This window comes from Hypanus sabinus, chromosome 25, assembly GCF_030144855.1.
Source record: "Hypanus sabinus isolate sHypSab1 chromosome 25, sHypSab1.hap1, whole genome shotgun sequence".
Classification (NCBI taxonomy): domain Eukaryota; kingdom Metazoa; phylum Chordata; class Chondrichthyes; order Myliobatiformes; family Dasyatidae; genus Hypanus; species Hypanus sabinus.
The window spans coordinates 19,096,959-19,115,664 of NC_082730.1; the positions used below are offsets into that span (position 1 = coordinate 19,096,959).

An 18,706-nucleotide genomic window follows, 5' to 3' on the forward strand; every position below is an offset into this window, starting at 1 on the left:
GCCTATAGCTTATCCATCCTCCCACCTAAAAGAGATTAGGGAGTATTGCACAGTCAGAGGTGCGATCTCTCAAATGAGACCTGAAATTGAGGTCACTACCTCTCTTTGAGGTAGCTGTATGAGATTGCATGTCACCATTTCCAGGAAGATTAACACAATTCTCCCTGGTGTCCAATCTAATATTATCGTCTCAACCACCAATTAAGAAAACATCACCTGATCATAAGACATAGGAGCAGAATTAGTCCATTTGGCCCATTGAGTCTGATCTGCCATTCCATCATGAGTGATTTATTACTCCGCTCAACCCCATTCTCTGCTTTTTCCAGGTAACCTTGAACACCCTTACTAATCAAGAAATATCAAACTCTGCTTTAGATATACCCGTCTATTTCAATGAATTCCATTCATACACCATCCTCTGGCACAAGAAATTCTTCCTCCTCTCTGTTCTAAAGGGATGCCCTCTGGCCCTAGGCTCCCCTACCACTCAAAACATCCTCACCAAGTCCAATCTATCTAGACCTTTCAATATTCAATCAGCTTCAATGAGATACCCGCTCATTCTTCTAAACTTCAGCAAGTACAGGCCCAGAGCCATCAAGTACATCTCAAGGCATTTTCCCCTTTGTTCCTAGGATCATTCTTGTGAATCTCCTCTGGATCTTCTCCAACACCAGCACATCAGTTCTTAGTAAGGGGCCCAAAACTGCGCTCAATACCCTAAGCGTAGTATGTCCAAAGCCTTCTAAAGCCTCTGCTGTATCATGTTGCTGTATGTGGGGGCTACTGACCACATATTGTCCGTTGTACATTTTTCTGCAGCAGTTGTCTACAGTACTTCATTAGCTGCAAAGGGCATTGAGACCTCTGGTCATTAAAGATGCAGTAGGGGCCAAGACCTTGATCGCATCATTTTTCATGAATTTTAACACCTGCTCTCTTTTCTTTTTCTTTGTGCAGTTAAAACCACGGAAGAGAATCGGCCTTCACAGGATGACAATGGATACCTGTAGGTCATCACCTTGTGACTTATTGAAATGCTCACAATGAGACAGAGAGAGTTTCACCTTCCTCCAGCTTTCCTCCCCATCCCAGTGCTCCTGAGCCCAGCCATGGTTTGGCCAGGTTGCCTGATGTTGATGGTATGAGTAATTGCACAGTGCATGCACCCCGCCACACGGCACCGCGTTGTTGTCTGTGGCTAGAAGGATAGCCTTACACTCAGCAAAACCAGGCAGGGAGCAATTCCACATTCAGAGATCAACCCTTGAATTCATTCAATGGGAGCTGAGTTTAGTAATGTCCATCTGGCCCAAAGTCATTGTGCTGAAGCAGCTGTGTAACCTCAGTCACCTTACGTGCCCCAGAGATCTTCACGACAGGATCTTATTGGAAGTTCAAGTGTTCCATTGAAAAATGGACTTTTTAGTATAGATATATTGAAGTAGCAGTATGAATTCCTGCTGCATGGTCTATCATCATTGTCCCACCCAGCTATGGCTTCCTAGTTCATGTAAAACACAAGCTGCAATCTAAAAGCTCCTTTGCTTTTCAAGAGACGGCAGTGTGTCCGGCAACAATTTGCAGGCTCGTTCAGTCAACTGCAGTAAAATGTATGAGATCTGTCTGCCTCCTTTGCAAAGACTGGGTCATTCCTTCAGTCAGCACTGCTACCACGTTGAGGAACAAATCCTAAACCGGAACAAAATTATCTGCGTACTTAGCATCTGTCAGCCAAACCATATACAAGCTCTGATCTTTTGTAGTCGATCAAAGTTCTCCCTCACAACTCTCAGACTAAGACTAAACTCATTCAAAGTTTTAGAGATACAAAATCCATTAACTTAATATGGAACATAACTAAATTGTTATCATGATTATTTCTATAAAATTCACTTTTTTTGTAAGATAAAGAACATTTCCTTCGAATTATATGATTTAGTCTGGTGGTACAAAAACACTGATAGTAATGTCTGTAAATAAGTGTTTCAAACAATCAGCTCCATTCTTTAATGTTTTTTTTCCATCAGAGTGACGTTCAGTAGTTGCACCCAGTTTTACATTTCATACCAAGGTTTGCTTAGTCTGACCATTCTTGCTGCTTGATCCATATTGGAATAAACAGTTTGAGGTACAGCGCAGCAAGGGGCCATTCAGCCCATCAGAACTATGCTACCTTATGTATTATTTGGTGTCATGTTTCTCCTCTCAACAGTTGTTGGTCGGACTCTTGTTCTTCATGTTCATTGCTTAAGACCATCTAGAGTGTGTTGAATGAGGGAATCCTAAACTTACACATTTGATTCACACACCCATTCTGACTCCCTGGCCCTGTCTTCAGCCATTCCCGATCCCTGCCCAGACACGACTTACTGGGAAACCATGAGAAATGGGAACCTTGACCAAAGACATATGTGGGTTTCTATATAATATTGGCAAACTTGGCCCAGACTGGAAATTAAATTGCATATTCCCTCCGTGAGAACCTTTAATTTAGTTCCAGTTTCCATTCCATTCAATCCCTGATGTTTATGACAACAGTTATTTTGCTGTCAAGTCACCATGGACTGGTGTACAATTGAAGCTGGTTGTACTGCTGAAAAGAATTCCCACAGAGCTAAATTCCTCTGTGAAAATAGATGGCAAAGCAATTTCATATAGAGATGCTTGCTATGTTGATTGGAAAGGACTCCTCTCTTTATCAGTTGAGCATGTATAATGAAGGAGTTTGGCATAATTCCTATCATGTTCTTCTACCAGATCAGTGCATAGGTCATTAAATCATTTCAGTCATGTGTAACTCCTATTTCAGTCCTGGCAGCTTACACTTTCAACCCCTTCTGGGGTTGAGCTCTTGTCCACTATGGCCAGTAAACTCACATTGCATGCTTAAGGGTCAAGGATGACTGTAGAAGGTCTGATGAACTTTAAAGCAATGTGTCCAGCGCAGGGCCATACTAACACATACTGTGCTCCTAGCCCTGGGTCATTTGCAGCCACTTTGAAACTTGCCTTGCTCAAGTTCTCGCAGGGATCAGTTAATTCATCTTAAGACAACAACTGGGTCTGGTCCATTTATAGACCAGTGTACCTCAAGACACGGGGCTCATCTTTCCACAGATCCATTGGTGTTGGCAGCTGGGAAGCATTGGGATGTTAAAGTTGTCAAGTTTGAAAAAGTTCAATTTCAGTCCCCTCTCCTCTCCCTGCTTGTGAGGTGGTGATTTTGCCTCATTCATTCATTTTCGAATTACATTCATTCCTTGTGACGCAATCCATCTTCTGACATTTGTAGTTCGCGTTGGCCCAGTCTTGTTCTGCTGTAGAAGTGTCTTTGTGCATGCTTACACTCACCGATGCCTTTATGTTTCTTTATTCACCGCTCCCTAGACCCAGGCTGGACAAAAGGTATTACTGTGATCTTCAGAATTATACAAACCAGTTATCCGTCCTGCTCATGAGTTCCAATTAGATGACTTTCACTTATACACGAACCATTTGTGGGTGGAGATTGATTCTGAATTACTTTCATTTATAAGCAGGAGACCCTGGGGATATTCTGTCTCTCTCCTCGTGGAATTTGCTTTGAGCAAGAGATGCTTGAGGAATCCAGGAAAAGATTGGCTTATCTCAAATGGGTCTCATTGCAATAGAAAGAAATGGCCATCCATCACCAACCTAAAGTGCCCCTCAATCTGCATTTTTAATTCAACATTGATGCAACAGGCTGGAGAACTTATTGAAAACACAGGGTCTAGGGCACACTTCAAGGTCTTAGTGACCACTTTAGAGATTGTTGGGGTGGCTCAGTGATATCACCAGAGACCTGGGGTTATTCCTGACCTCATGTGCCGTCTTTGTGGAGTTTGCATCTCCCCATGGACTTCATCAGAATGCTGTGGCCTTCCACCCACATCCTAAAGAGCTGCAAGTTGGTAGATTAATTGGCAGCTGTAAATTGCTCCAACTACGATTGAGTGATAGAATCTAGAAGGAGATTGTGGAGCAACTAAGAAATGGGATTACTGTCAGACTAGTATAAGGGGGCAGTGAGCATGCCTAGTACTTGTAGGTCCTCACCTCTAGCAGATTTGTTTTTAAGGCAAGAGTACTGAGGGGCATGAAACCATTGGCCATTAAGGGAGAAGAGTGCAGATTTACTATGATCTAATTGAAAGACTTGAGGGGCCAAATGGCCTACTCCTATTTGTTAGGAAAGTTTATGTAAGGTTGACTACCTATAGGTTTAGCTATTCTTGCGAGTTAACCAAAGCAAACAGAAAGAAACATACTGTAGATGTAGTACTATCTAATGGTATCCATTAAACCAATTATTGTTGCTGTTTGAATCAATTTTTCTTCTATCTACACAAAGTTATTTTCTCTACATGTTACCTTCTTCATTAGTGAGGACACCTTTGCATGTAAATAGCAGCACTCACAATCTTTAGGTGGGATATATCAGCAGGTACTTAGGACATAGTAAAAATGGGGGAGGGGAGGGTGAGAAAAGTGCTGGGATATGTTATTGTGATGAGCAAAAGCATGAATTTGTGAATTCCATATGGTAGTTGCCTATACTGCTGATAGATATTTATAGCCAGATAGAAATGCATTGAACCAGTTAACTTCAAGTAGAACACAAAGGCAAGTGCAAAAGATCCAAAAATATATATATACCCTGGGCAAAGCTCACCTTAAGTTTCACTTTTTCATAAGTGAAGTAATTTGCTAATTGATTGATATCCACATAATATTCAACTTGATGTAAGATTTCAAGAAACAATCTATGGCCACAGCATTACCTAAAAATAAATGCATGTGCAATTTTCATGGCTATGATCATAGACCAAGCTGATCTTGGCCAATATAAATCGTGATCTTGATACCAATTCAAGCCAAACATCAAATAATGCCTAGAATATGGGTGCCTCTTTGAAATCTTTAAGAGGCTAGGCCCTGGCTATTTCTTTGGCCTCATTCAGTTTAGTCGCTGGTCATCCCCAAGCATTCAGCTCACTGTAAGTAAGCATTATGTGCATGGCCACACTGTACTCCATTTCCATCATAATGTCCATAAGAGCATGTCTTGCATTGAAAACATCAAGTTAAGATAGTGAGATTGGCATGGAGGGGATTTACATCTGGACAAAGCAGCATTATTGAAAGAAAATCAAGTTAACTGTGCTTAGTATAAGAAACCTGGAATTTTTATTCTAAAGGCCAAAGAGAAAATATTTGTGTGATTTATCATCCTCCTTCATCTATTGCCTTGTTAAGGCAATGGAAATTCTAATCTGAGCAGAATGACTTAATATATATTTTGAAACCGTCTGTGCTGAGCATAAAATAATGTTGTGGTCCCCAAATCTCTGTAGCCCAGTGGAACAATTGGCCAGTAAAAGAGATCCAAAGGTTTACATCTTTGTTCTCAGTCACTCAATAATCATAGAGAATCTAATATCTATTCATGTTACTCAGAATAAGTGTAAATTATGATGGGGGGGAGTGGAAGTAAAGTTTATTTGCTCTTGCTCTGAGCCATCAAGCAGAATTTTTAACAAGTGGAAGAATCCCTACCTTGCCAACCAGAGGCACCAGCCTCAGCCGAGGGACACAAACTAGACAATGCTTTTTGGTGATAATCTCAGTTCGAATATAATTTTCTTGATGTACCATGATGATTTTAGAGCACAGTTCCTTCTAAAATTATTATTAGCCTCAATTTCTGCTCTATTTTTATTTTTGTGTATTCAGCCTTCACAAACCAAGAATAGCATTTTTATAGGAGTTTGAGAATACAACGAAGAATTTGGAAACTTTTAATTTAAATAATGGGAACCCACTTTCAAAATTTGCTTTAACATCTTCTCATTGGCTTTAGGATTAAGATTGAATTCCTTGTGTTTGCCGTTGACATTGGGATTAAGTGGATGGCTATCAGCGGTTTGGACTTGGAAAGGATTTGTTTGACTTTTTATAAATGATGAAATGTTCTTTAGAACTAAATTAAGAAAATAACAGTAAACTATGTCCATGAGCTTAAATATCACAATTCTAACCAATCTTCCTGTTCTGTTTCTCTTGTCCTTTGTCTGCACTGCTGTTCTGTTCTGTTTCTCTTCCATTCCACCAATGGGAAATGTAGGTCTCTAGAAAGGTAAGGAAACATGCTTGCTTCTGAAGTGTTTTTGAAAAGTCTTGATATCAGGCTGGGAATGATATTTGGTCATTGAATTATCAGGATCACAAAGTGAATATGTCATTTTATGGCAATGTTTGGGCTGTGTTTTAGATTAAAGCCAATTAAAACCCAACCTTCAAGCCTTATGGCACATTCTTTTTGGTGCTTCTCCTAACACTAGGAGAAAGCGGCCATTACATTTATCATTGTACATTGATTACAGTGGTAGTGTAGTGGCATCCACACCAGACTTCAAGGTGACTGGTCCGGGGTTTGAATCTGGTTTGCTCTTTACACACTTTCCATCCGTGCTAGGTTGAGCATCGAGCTAGCAACTCAACTTCATAAAAAACAAATTAAAATGTTAAAGAAGTGGCAAGGTTGCCACCCGATGTGCCACAAAGCCACAAAGAATGGAACAACAGCACATTACCATTGATTTGAAATAGAAACCTTGTAGTTGGTTGAGTTAAGGATGGGTAGAGAGTTGTCACTGCCATTAGGAGATGGCTTAAGGACAACAAGATACAGTTGTTAAACTTTAAGCAATAGTTCCAAGAGAGATATGGAAAGAAGTATTTATGCCAGGAAGAGTTATGATGTGGAGGATTGTTGGAAAGAAATAGAAGGGTTGCTGGAAAGAATTTGCATGAGTTACAGATTAAAAATGGGGAATTGTGACTGGTATGTTTGTTCCATTGGGAGACAGTATGTACATCATGGAATGAATGGCATTCCTCTGTGCCATATGAATTTGATGTATCAGTTAGATTACCACTGACATTGGCTGTACCCCCATCCCATCTCTTCCAGTGACAACGAAGACAGCAAAAAACCTCAGGGCAGCCAGTCTTCAGTGGATGGGACGGTGAAGCAAGAGGAAAGCGATGACAGCATCGTCATTTATGGTGATGGTGACGAAAATTCCCGCTTTGGTGAGGACGGCTCCTTCATCGGCCAGTATACGGTCAAAAAAGACAAAGAGGAGACAGAGGGCAATGACAGCTCAGAGGCCACGTCTCCAGTTAACCCGGCCTACTCCTTGGCACAGATGTGAAGGGAAGAAAAGACACCAGAGCATATGGGCACAGGTGCTACCAAGGCAGTAAATACATTTGATTTACCTACCAATATTCGTACACCATGGAAAAACAAAAATTTGATTATCCAAATTTGAAAGGCCGAGCAGTGAAGAAGACAAGATAACACCTGAAGAAAAGGAGGGAATGAAAGGATGCAGTGTGGAAATTAGAGCGGTTTACTGGGCTTTGGAAAAATGTAGCCACCGTTTATTGCGACTGTATTCAATAATCATGCCCGCAAGAGTAAGAAATGCTGATTTTTCTCCCCATTCACTTTAGATTGCAAGTAACACCACATTGGGGTAATGTGTAACACTGTCTATAGATGTCGCTAGCTAGCACCTTGTCATTCTCCAGTTATACACTCTGGCTATGTGTGTTAGATGCCAGCTGACCACAGCTCTACATCAGAAGAAAGCTCTGGGAGGATTTTTATCATTATGCTGTTTTTGACAAAAAGCGTACTCTGGGATATGACAACTGAAATGATATAAGGGGAGATGGTTGTGTTCACTGGTTCCCCTCACTACCCTGTCTTGTTTTGGACTATACACTCCTTCAAAACCAAAGGTTAGGCCAAGCTGATGTTAAGGGAGTGATGTTTATTAAGAGCAACTGGACTTGTAAAACCTCTTGCATGCATGGAATTACTTAAGTATGGTGCACAGAAACAAATTCATCAGGCGTAATTTTTCAGGTCAAGCCTTAGGGAGAAAAGTTCCATCTCACACTTTGGCATTGTTAGTTGGCAGCATTATCATTGAAGGATCAGTTCCACCCCTTGTTTCCATCCCCAGAATCAGCAGAGCAGAATGCCCTGGTCTCACCCAAGAGAGCCCTTTGCTGAATCTGTTTCTCGCAAAGGGAAACTAGGCAGTCGCCATCATTCCACAGATAATTTTGCTTCAAAGGGTTTGAGATACAAATGAGCAGACTTCCGCTGAAATTTCTCACACTCTTCTCAGCTGGCTTCCTGTAAAAGTTCAGGCGCCCTTAGTCATTTGCAGATATATTCAAAATGGTGGGGCTCCAACTCCCAGCCACTTGTGAGATAAACCATAGCTCCCATCTAGAAGTAAGTTTCATCATTTCCAATCCCAGTGGTGACATATCTCCATCCTTCAGCAATTTTAATTCTTGACCTCGGATTGCACATCCTTCAGTTAAAAATTCTTGATATTTCCTCTGCTCAGATTCATTTTGTCAAGTTAACAACATCTTTGCTCCTTGTTCCTTGCAGATAAACACATCAACTACTGTAACTTATGTTCTGTATTGATTTTTGTCCAGCTTAGTGGAACAGACAAGAAGAGTAGGCAGCCATTTAATGATCCATATCTAACATCCCAAGACCAATGAGGCACTAAAAATATCAAGACATGTGCTGTCTTAATCTACAGCTTGTGACCTTACACTGAACCACACTTAACATGGCACCATTCTGAGAATTATTATTCTAGTGCCAATATCAATCAGATGTTTGGAAGTCAAGATTCAATTTCCTATTCATAGAAGCAACAATATTTATGACGTCCAGGAAGATTTTTATATTTAACAGTTCAGATTGCTTCCCTAAAATTAGAATCTCTGTGCCAAATTCTCTGTGCTGTGATGTTATTCTTAAAGTAGAGCTTTTCAGCTCCAAATTGTTCATTTTAATCAGTTCCTTGACACTCTGGTTAAGAGCTCACAGGGTCTATCTACTTAGTTCAGACCCTCGAACACTTTGCTGCCCTTCTTAATTATGCTGCTTTCCACCTTCTTCAATTCCTTCTGGGGTGGGGGGCAATGGGATAGCAGTGGCAAAGACGAAGAGGGGCACAGGTAACCAAAGTTGTAGAGTCATAGAAAGTACAGCACAGATACAGGCCCTTTGGCCCATCTAGTTTAAGCTGAACCATTATGCTGCCTTATCCCATTGACCTGCACCTGAACCATAGCCCTCCATACCCCTCTCATCCATGCTCTTCCTCTGGCAGCTCATTCCACACTCTCATCACCCTCTGAGTGAAGAAGATCCCCCTCATATTCCCCTAGTGTGTGCGCTCGTGCTTCCCAATTGTTGTTGACTCAGCGCCAATGGAATTGAATAGATAGGCATTCAGAGATAAGCACTATAATAGTCACCTGGCCACCAGATTCAACAGGAAGGCAGGTAGAGAAGGTTATTAGACCTTCAATGACTGCTTAAGCAGTTAAAACAATGCTAATCTGCAAACATGTATCCACTTCCGCCCTCCACAATTCCTTCATAGTTTTGGTTAATAAAAAAGACATCAATCTGACATTTAAAATTAACATTGATGATGGTTTCAAACTTCTATCACTGTTGATCCTCCAGCTCTCCATCCAGCAGCTGGGATAGACAGGAATATCAACATGTTCCAACCAGAAAATTAGGTCTTTCTTTTTTAATCAGAATCAGCTTTATTATCACTGACATGTTGTGGAATTTTTTGTTTTGCAACAGTGGTACAATGTAATATCTAAAACATAATTACTATGTGCCACAATAGGAACTATTAAGAACAAATAAGTAGTGCAAAATTATCTGCTTTGATAAAAAATGCATATATTGGAAAGAGGAAAAATCAAAGTCCTTGATCTAACCATTCACCCTTTGTTATTTATTTTAACCTGTAACGTAGTGATGTATATGTGGTGTCACTTCGAGGCAAGCACATTTCTATTAGCAAGTTTCACTGTGTATAGGTTATTACAGTATGTGTTTATTGCGTACAACAGATAGTGAATTTTCGGCTCCTTAATCCTTAAAACTCATTTTGTTTGCATAAAGCAAATTCCTTCTACTTTCCTAATTGAAATTGCTAAAGAGTTCCATGTCCCATACAATTATATGACATAGAAAGTGGATGCTAGCTATCAACCACCCATCTTTGCATGAATCCCATCTGGTTCTCCCCGTATTCCCATCAATTCCCACTCACCAACATACATCTTTGGGATGTGGGAGGAAACTGGAGCTCCCAGGGTCACAGGAAGTGTGTGCAAACTCCACACAGACAGCACCAGAGGTCAGGAATGAAGGCAGGTCACAACAGCTCTACCTGCTGCACCAGAGTGGTTTTTCATCCAGCTCTTTACATCCTTTCCACTGCTCAGAAAACTCTGTTCCTTTGTTTCCTCTAGACCTGAATCGTCCAATATCTCATGATCACTCAGCCTCATTTTATTTTCTCTATACTTATTATCCAAAGTTCGCCCACCTGTGTGGCTAACTCAGATCGCTAGCGATTATTGCAATGCTATTGTATCTTGGGGCATTGGAGTTCAGAGTTCAACCCTGATCAAGTCAAGTCATTTTTATTGTCATTTCAACCGTAACTGCTGGTACAGTACACAGTAAAAATGAGACAATGATTTTCAGGACCATGGTGCTACATGAAACAATACAAAAATTACACTGAACTACGTAAAAACAGCACAGAAAAAAACTACACTAGACTACAGACCTACCCGGGACTGCATAAAGTGCACAAAACAGTGCAGGCATTACAATAAATAATAAACAAGACAATAGGCACAGTAGAGGGCAGTAAGTTGGTATCAGTTCAGACTCTGGATATTGAGGAGTCTGATGTTTTCTGTATGGAGTTTGTACATCCTCTCTGTGGAATGCATGGGTTTTCACCAGGTGCTCTGGATTCCTCACACAGTCCAAAGACATACAAGTTAGTAGGTTGATTATTAATCATAAATTATCCCATAATTACCTTAGGGATAAAACCAGTGGGCTTCTGGCAGTGTGGTTCAAAGGGCCTATTCCGCACTGTATCTCTAAATTAATAAAGTCGGATATTTTCCCTGAGGTCAAAGGCCTATTATGTGCTCCGGGTTAAGATCTAATTTTCACTCTTATCAATCCTTCCAGTACATAGAGAAGCAGGAGGAGACCATTCATCACCTCCTCCCCCCATCTGCTTCATCAGAGAGTAAGATTGTGGTAAATCTTTTGCATGTCCCCCCCCCCCCAGCCTCCGTAATCCCTTCCAGACCAACAACTCTCCAAGATACCTGTGCTTTCTCCATTGTTGCTTTTTGATCCTTACAGTTCTGATTAGACAGCCATCCCTTCAAACAAGAAAATAGAAGCAAGTGTGGGCAACCTGGCCTTCCAGTCCTGCTCTGATAATCAATGTGACCACTGAATTCCCTCAGCCCTCAACTCCTGCACCAATTTCCCATCGTCCTTAATTCCCCATTCTTTCAAAAACTTAGCTGGTATTAATGCTGAGACCTTTGGAGTTCCTTCACGGTTTCTCCTCCTCTCTACCCTACTTTAAAGGAATTCTGAAGCCAGTTCTTAAAACCTACCTCCTTGACTGAACATTCACCTATGTGTTGGCCTGACAACACTTCTACAAGGCGCATTAGGATGTTTCACTGCGTTAAGAGTATGACATATATACGAGGTGTTATGCTGACGCTCAGTATTGTCAGGAGCCAACTTCAAAGAATTTTCACTGCCTTTGCTGAAACTTAATAGTAAGCTTAGTCGACTAAAATGTTTACAGTAACCATGGTGAAATAACAAGCACTGTGTTGCAATCCATACCTGACCCCCACCCTATCCCCAACCTTGCTCCGTTCCACTTACCAGCTCTTCTCAGGCCATGTCAATAACTCTTTGTTGGGGCAGGGTCAGAAGAAGTAAGCTGCCTGCAAACGTCGGTCAGATTGACATTGCAGACGCAGCGAAGTTGCAAGGAGATACCAGGGGTAGCTGTGAGCTGTAGCCCATTTCACACATATATCCTGCCTGTCCTATGCACGAGAGAGGTCTACATTTTACACAAAGAGTGATTGTCATTATGTGCCATTACAGGAACTGGAGCAAATCAGTACTTTTCTCACCAGCACAGCCAGCCATCTTCCCTGGTATAAATTCCCACTTCCTCTTTATGAGGAAGAACTGCACACATGGAGCAGTACATTGTGCATGGATGGTGCCTTGTTTTAATGTACCTTGCCACTTGGTTTAAACCCATAAACAGTCACATCTTAATTAATGAGTGTCCAGTTTGTTCTTCTCTTCATCACTTTTATTCTTGTCTTCTGCTCTGCTACATGTCAGTGGAATCATAATGCTTTCTCCCCGAATGTCCATTTTAACAGTGGCCTTGAGGGAAAAGAAAACAGCCCATCACATATCTATTGCACCAACGTACTTGTGTGTATCAGTTAATCATTTGCAACTTCTTCATCTATAGAAATATTTATATATTCAAGCACGTATATTTTGAATTTTAATGTTTTACTTGTTGGCAAAGCCCACGGCTCATTTGTTTATTCTGACGAGCCCTATTTATGTTCAGTCAGCAAATCATTTAGAATTCTGGGATGGATTATGGACAGGACTTTCACACTGTTCAGGTGAGGGAGGTGGTCAGAGAGACAATGAAACTTGATAGTCAATTGTTAGCCTAACAAAGATGAGTAAATTCCTATGCAAGAGCTGCTGCCTCCCAATCTTTGGTCCTGCACCCTATATCGTTTCTTTTGCTGCTTGTTTCTGTACATAAGTGTAAATAATCACTTTTCAATTTGGTGCCAAATTTTGATTGAGGAACCTCAGGATATTGCTCCAATAGACACCATGTCAGTGGAAAACATTGTTGATCTGTGAAGACTAAACATTTAATATATAAAAAAGAAATATAATTTACATGGCATTAATAGCTCTTAAGAACCTTTTTTGGCTCAGTGATTAAATCAATGGATCTTCTCTCACAAAGCAGGACAGGCTAGGCTGGTTGAACTGAATACTCCAGTTTTTAAATGTAACCCATGTCAGAGGACTGTGCATTTATTTTCCCCCATTGGTTTCACATGGCAATCATTGAGATTACTAAATGTTGTGGTGCATTTTCTATAGAATCCAGCTCAGTTAACGATTTTAAATCTGACTGATAAACGTCATGTGCAATAGAAGGTAAGGCTGGAGTTAGAACACTGACCAGCCATCATCTTACGGACTGCAGGAAGAATAAGCTTGAGGGGCCAAATGACCTCCTCTTGCTCCTGTCTGCAGCAAAAAAGATATTGGACCCTTAACTGAGATCTGAATCATCAGTCTATTCCCATCATTCGTTTGTTTGTTACGTGTCATGTCTTTCCATGACCATGATTGTTCTTGGCAAATTGTTCTTACAGAAATGGTTTGCCATTGCCATCTTCTGGGCAGCGTTGTTCCAAGATGGGTGACCCCTGCCATTATCCATATTCTTCAGAGACTGCCTGCCTGGCATCAGTGGTCGCATAACCAGGACTTGTGATATGCACCAGCTGCTCCCAAGGCTTCGTGTGACTCTGATTGGGGGCCAAAGTAGGTGCTACACCTTGCTGAAGGGTGACCTGCAGGCCAGTAAAGGGAAGGAATGACTTAAACCTCCCTTGGTAGAAATGTATTGTTGACTCCTTCTAAAAATCCACATGTATGTTAGGGGTAATCTTACAATTCACTGCAATGTTTGTGTTCTGGTTTTTGCACTCATTCTAGGCAAGGCACTTAGTTGTGGTTCTGTTTTTTTTCCTACTGGAAGTTGGCATACCTGCCAAATGACTCATATTTATAAAGCAAACCCAGTGTGGTAACTCATCCTAAAGTGCTTCACATGGGGCAAATCTTAAGGAAATGTATGTGTGTAGGCCTCCGTTAGTCTCATGACTATGGATTTGCGCCTTGGAAGGTTTCCAGGGTTCAAGCCTGGGCAAGGGTTTTTTTTTATGGAAGACCGGCAGTTGCCCAAGCTGTAAGTCTCCCCTCTCCACGCCACCGATATTGTCCAAGGGAAGGGCATTAGGACCCATACAGCTTGGCACAGGTGTCATCGCAGAGCAATGTGTGGTTAAGTGCCTTGCTCAAGGACACACACGCAGCCTCAGCCAAGGCTCGAACCAGTGACCTTCAGATCACTTGACGAACGCCTTAACCACTTGGCCATGTGCCAACCTTAAGGAAATATTGGGACAGTGATAAAAAGGTTTGGTCAAATTTTGTGAAAGTCACCCTGAAGTGTTGAAGAGCCAATGGAGCCCCAGAGTTGGAAGCCAGGCAGCTGAGGGTCATAAACATCTGTTGTGGAATGATGAAAATGGAGATGTCAAACACATATTGGATCTTTGATCTGAAGGAAATGCAGATAAGTGCAGTCACATGGTCTAAGCCTGGGGGATATTGCAAAGGTTACAGGTTGGCTCTGTCGAGGGACTTGAAGTTGAGGAATTTTAAGCTGAGGCTTTGCCATTGCATTAGTACCCTGCCACAGACCATTGGTGGTATTAGTAACCTGGCATCACAGGAAAGAGTCAAATTGAAAATAAAAGTCAGCAAGAGTAAGCACAGCCATTGTGTGAACCTTCACTGAGAAAATTAAATTATATCTTGAGCAACAAACATAGTTCAGCAAGTCAAGCAACATCTATGGAGGAGAAGACCCTTCATAGGATTGGAAAGGAAGGGAGCAGAAGCCAGAGTAAGAAGCTGGGGGGGGGGGGGGGGGGAGGCGAAGGAGTACAGGCAGATACGTGAAAGGTAAGGGGAAAACGTGGGTGAGCAGAGGGATGAGGCAAGAAGCTGGGCAAGGATAGATGGAAGAGTTGGATAGGTTGAAGAAGAATGAATCCAATAGGTGAGGATTGTAGACCATAGAAGAAAGAGGAGGAGGAGGGGCCTCAGAGGGAGGTGATGGGCAGGTGAGAGAGTAACCTTTGGTGATTGATTAATTGGTAGAAGAGAGGACCTTCCTCCTTTGGATACTGCTAATCTGAGAAAATTGAAAGGATAATGACAGAACATATTTGGCAAGTGACTGAAGATTCATTAAAATATTTGTATTAAATGTATGTATTCATTGACATGCTTCTTTACAAGCAATTTCCATTCTTTCTGTCTAGATATTTTCTCTCCCTCATTTGAAGGTACAATAAGTCAGTACTAAAAACAATATCACAGCAGCAGAAACCTTCCTTGATACTTTTGCCAAGAGTCCCAGTAGCCTTATTAAAAACCAATGTGTTTGACTATTTGTAGTAATGCTTGAGTGATTTTCAAAGTAATTTAAAGTGAAAATGAATATCAAAGTAGGTATATGTTAATGTATACTATCTTGAGACTTATTTTCTTGCTGCCATTTACAGAAAAGAAAAATACAATAGAATTTATGAAAAATTATACATAGACTAACAGACAACCAATGTGCAAACATTCCTCATGTATCATTATTACATTCATTAGTGTTGTACTTCCTTTTCGCTCGTGCAAGATGTTTGTCTTCATATACACGCAGGGAAAATTCATTAAATGTTAATCTTGCTGATAGAGAAAGCACCCTCTCTTTTGTCACATGCTTCTCTCAGGCTATAATTATATCTATAAAACTCTAGTAATCAAGGATATCTCTGTAAACTGCAGCCACTCAACATTCCTGGTATTTCAACATATTCCACTACAAATTGTGATACTATACTTTTCAAGACATGGTATTTCATCTTCTGACTTGAAATTTTTAGCTTTTATTTCAGTTTTCCAACATTTTCAGTTTTGTATCTCATGGTCCCAAAAAGAGCTCTTTTATTTCATTTTCCTCTCTGCTTTCATTCATCTTCTCCACATAAATATCATGAGTTACAAGCCTTCATCATCCCCTCACAGCCAACACCAGGATCACTTCTCCAGAAGTCCCTCTCTTGGATCTCACCCAACCTCAGACATTTTCGTTTCCATTCCTTCCCTTCCATTGGCACTTAAAAGATGTTTGATTTCTAGCATTTCTCAGTTCTGGACTGAAATGACTGGTTTTGAGTACATGATTCAAAGAATTAGTATTCTGCATTTTTGGCAGAGGTGCTCTGATTATGCTAACCAGTCAGTCAGTCAGTTTCTCTACAGTCAAAGGAAGTTAAGTTTATTGTCATCTGTGCAAGTTCAGTGAAATGCAGATGGAATTAAAATCTTGCTTGAAGCAGCATCACAGGCATGTGGTTCAGACATTCAATATAAATTATAAATTAATTTTCGTGAATTTTACAAGGCAGTTAAAAGAGAAGCAAAAACAAGACATTAGTACAAAGAACAGACACATTCAAGGACAAGTCCATTGCAAGGCAAGAGGTGGTCTGTGGTATTCTGTTGCTGAGGTGAGGTTGGGGTTGTGCAAGGTGATTCAAGAGCCTGACGGTGGTTGGTAAGGAAGTTTTCCTGAACCTAGTGGTGTGGACTTCAGGCTTCTGTTCCACCTGTCTGATGATAGCAGGGAGGGTAAAGCATGACCCAGATGGCAGGCATCCTTCATAATAGATGCCACCTTCCTGATGCTATTAAAGGTTGGGACAGGTGTACCAGTGATGGTCCATGATGGAACAATAAAGGATAGCAAAGACATTTGTAAACGATCAGTGTAGATATGACCTTGTTAATGAACAGAGAAATGATTACGCTAATAGATGCAGGAAGGAACTTAATCTTGCTAAAAATACTTGTTACAGACACTATCCCTCAACAATAATGATCAGTTAGGCGCAGTGAAGGATCTGTGTTAAGCGACAGATACTTCTTGGTTCAATTTACAGCCAGCACATGGATTTACAAAACTAGACACCTGTGCACAAACTAGATTTCCTTGACCCTCCCTGAACAGTCAAGGAATAGACAAGATAATTCCCTGGAAAAAGAGTCTACATTGGCCATGTGTTCCTCTTGATCCCAATGTATACAGTGGTTGGTCTCCAGATTTTTGCTGCCTGTACTCCTGAAATCTTCCATTCTTATTATTTTCCTTGTTAGATCAATCTGTTATATTTCAATTTTGTTGGCCCAGGCTCTTCTGACTGACCTGTGTCCACTGATTGCCCAAGGCTACAAGCAGTGTTCTGATATTGCTCTTCCCTCAGACCTGTGCCTTTGGTAACTGCCATGTTTTGTAACTCCAAAAAAAATTGCAAGAAAGACACAGGAGCCCGAGGGAAAACACATTGACTTCATTTTTGCTTTAGTGAAGTGTGCACTTGTGACGTGATGACACAATGACATATGCCATTCACATCCTTTTACATATAACCTGTGGTGAACTATGTTAACAAAGAATGCTTAGCTAAACAATGTATGTACATTATTGCAGAAATTTAAATACACAACAGGAATATCCTTTGTTCTTTCCAATTCAGAATAGCTAAACCAGTTTAGCCAGGTCAGCCAAACTCCCAGCTTCTTACTTCAGCCATCTTTCCTCCACCCACCCACCTTCCCCCTAACCTGGTTTCACCTACCATCAGCCATTTTCCCCTCTCCTTTAGCTTCTTATTCTTGTTTCTTCCCTACTTCTTTCTAGTCCTGATGAAGGGTCCTGGTCGGAAGCACAACTGTTTATTCCCCTCCATAGATGCTTTTTGACTTGCTGAGTTCCTCCAGCACTTAGTGTGTGTTGTTTGAGTAACTGCAATCTCTTGTGTGCCCACAGTGCTGGATCTCAGTAAAGCTTCTGATTTGCTTGCCAATGGCAAAGCTGAAGGTGATGATTCTATTCTGATTACTCTTGTCAAACACAGAGTGCTGTTGTTTCTCCTAGTACTTCCTTGTTACTGTGTAGGGTGGAGACTGTATGCCAGCATATCCAGGATGCAAGGATTGTGGCTTTATATACGAACAATTTAACCACAGTAATTAAAACAATTACAGAGGCACTTTCTACCTGAATATTGGGCACTCTGAAAGAATATCCCCAGTAGTCATTGATGCAATAATATCAATCAGACTTTACTCTGATTAGATCCTAATAAATTCAGAGTCTTATTTGGGTCTCTTATTATTGATGAGAGAGGATCCATTAGCATCAATGATTTTGGCTTCAAACTTGTTCAGTGTTCTTCTTTGCTGTGCATTGGGAATGCAGTGTTGCCAATTTGTATTCCAGCTCATTTCTGCACTAGTTCAATGCAACTGAAGAGCTATTGTTTCTTAAACAAGAGATTCTACAAATGCTGGAAATCTTGAGTTACACACACGAAAAGCTGGAGGAACTCAGCAAGTCAGGCAGCATCTATAGAGCGAAATATACAGTCAATGTTTCTGGTGGAGACCCTTCAGTGGAGAATCTATATTAACTGGCAAATACCTTTATTTGGTCAGTTAAATGCAAGTGCATGAATTTACAAAACTAAATAGCTGTGTACAAATACACTATATTTCCCTGAATCTCCATGAAGAGTCTAGGAACAGAAAAGTTACTATCTGGGGAAAGGAGAGCACACTGCCCTGGCACTTTTCTTGATCCTGACATAATTTCCACAATTCTGACATGGGGTCATCCTCTTGTGTGATGGTTGGTCTCCAAACTCCCATGTACTCCCAAAATCCTTCATTCTTCTCCTTTTCCTATCAGATCAATTTGTTATGTTTCAACTTTGTTGGTTCAGAATC

At 40.9% G+C, this 18,706-nt stretch overlaps 1 protein-coding gene across 1 annotated transcript in view; it reads left to right on the forward strand.

Annotated features, from left to right (window-relative positions):
* Positions 1-12,598, forward strand: part of LOC132381067 (neurofascin-like) — a 275,421-nt gene extending 262,823 nt beyond the window's left edge. Inside the window, exons 31-34 of the mRNA XM_059950244.1 lie at positions 964-1,012; positions 3,394-3,411; positions 6,152-6,163; positions 7,001-12,598. Coding sequence (XP_059806227.1) covers positions 964-1,012; positions 3,394-3,411; positions 6,152-6,163; positions 7,001-7,244 — 323 coding nt within the window. The 3' untranslated portion in view covers positions 7,245-12,598. The remainder of the gene's footprint in view (positions 1-963; positions 1,013-3,393; positions 3,412-6,151; positions 6,164-7,000) is intronic.
* Positions 12,599-18,706: the final 6,108 nt, after the last annotated feature.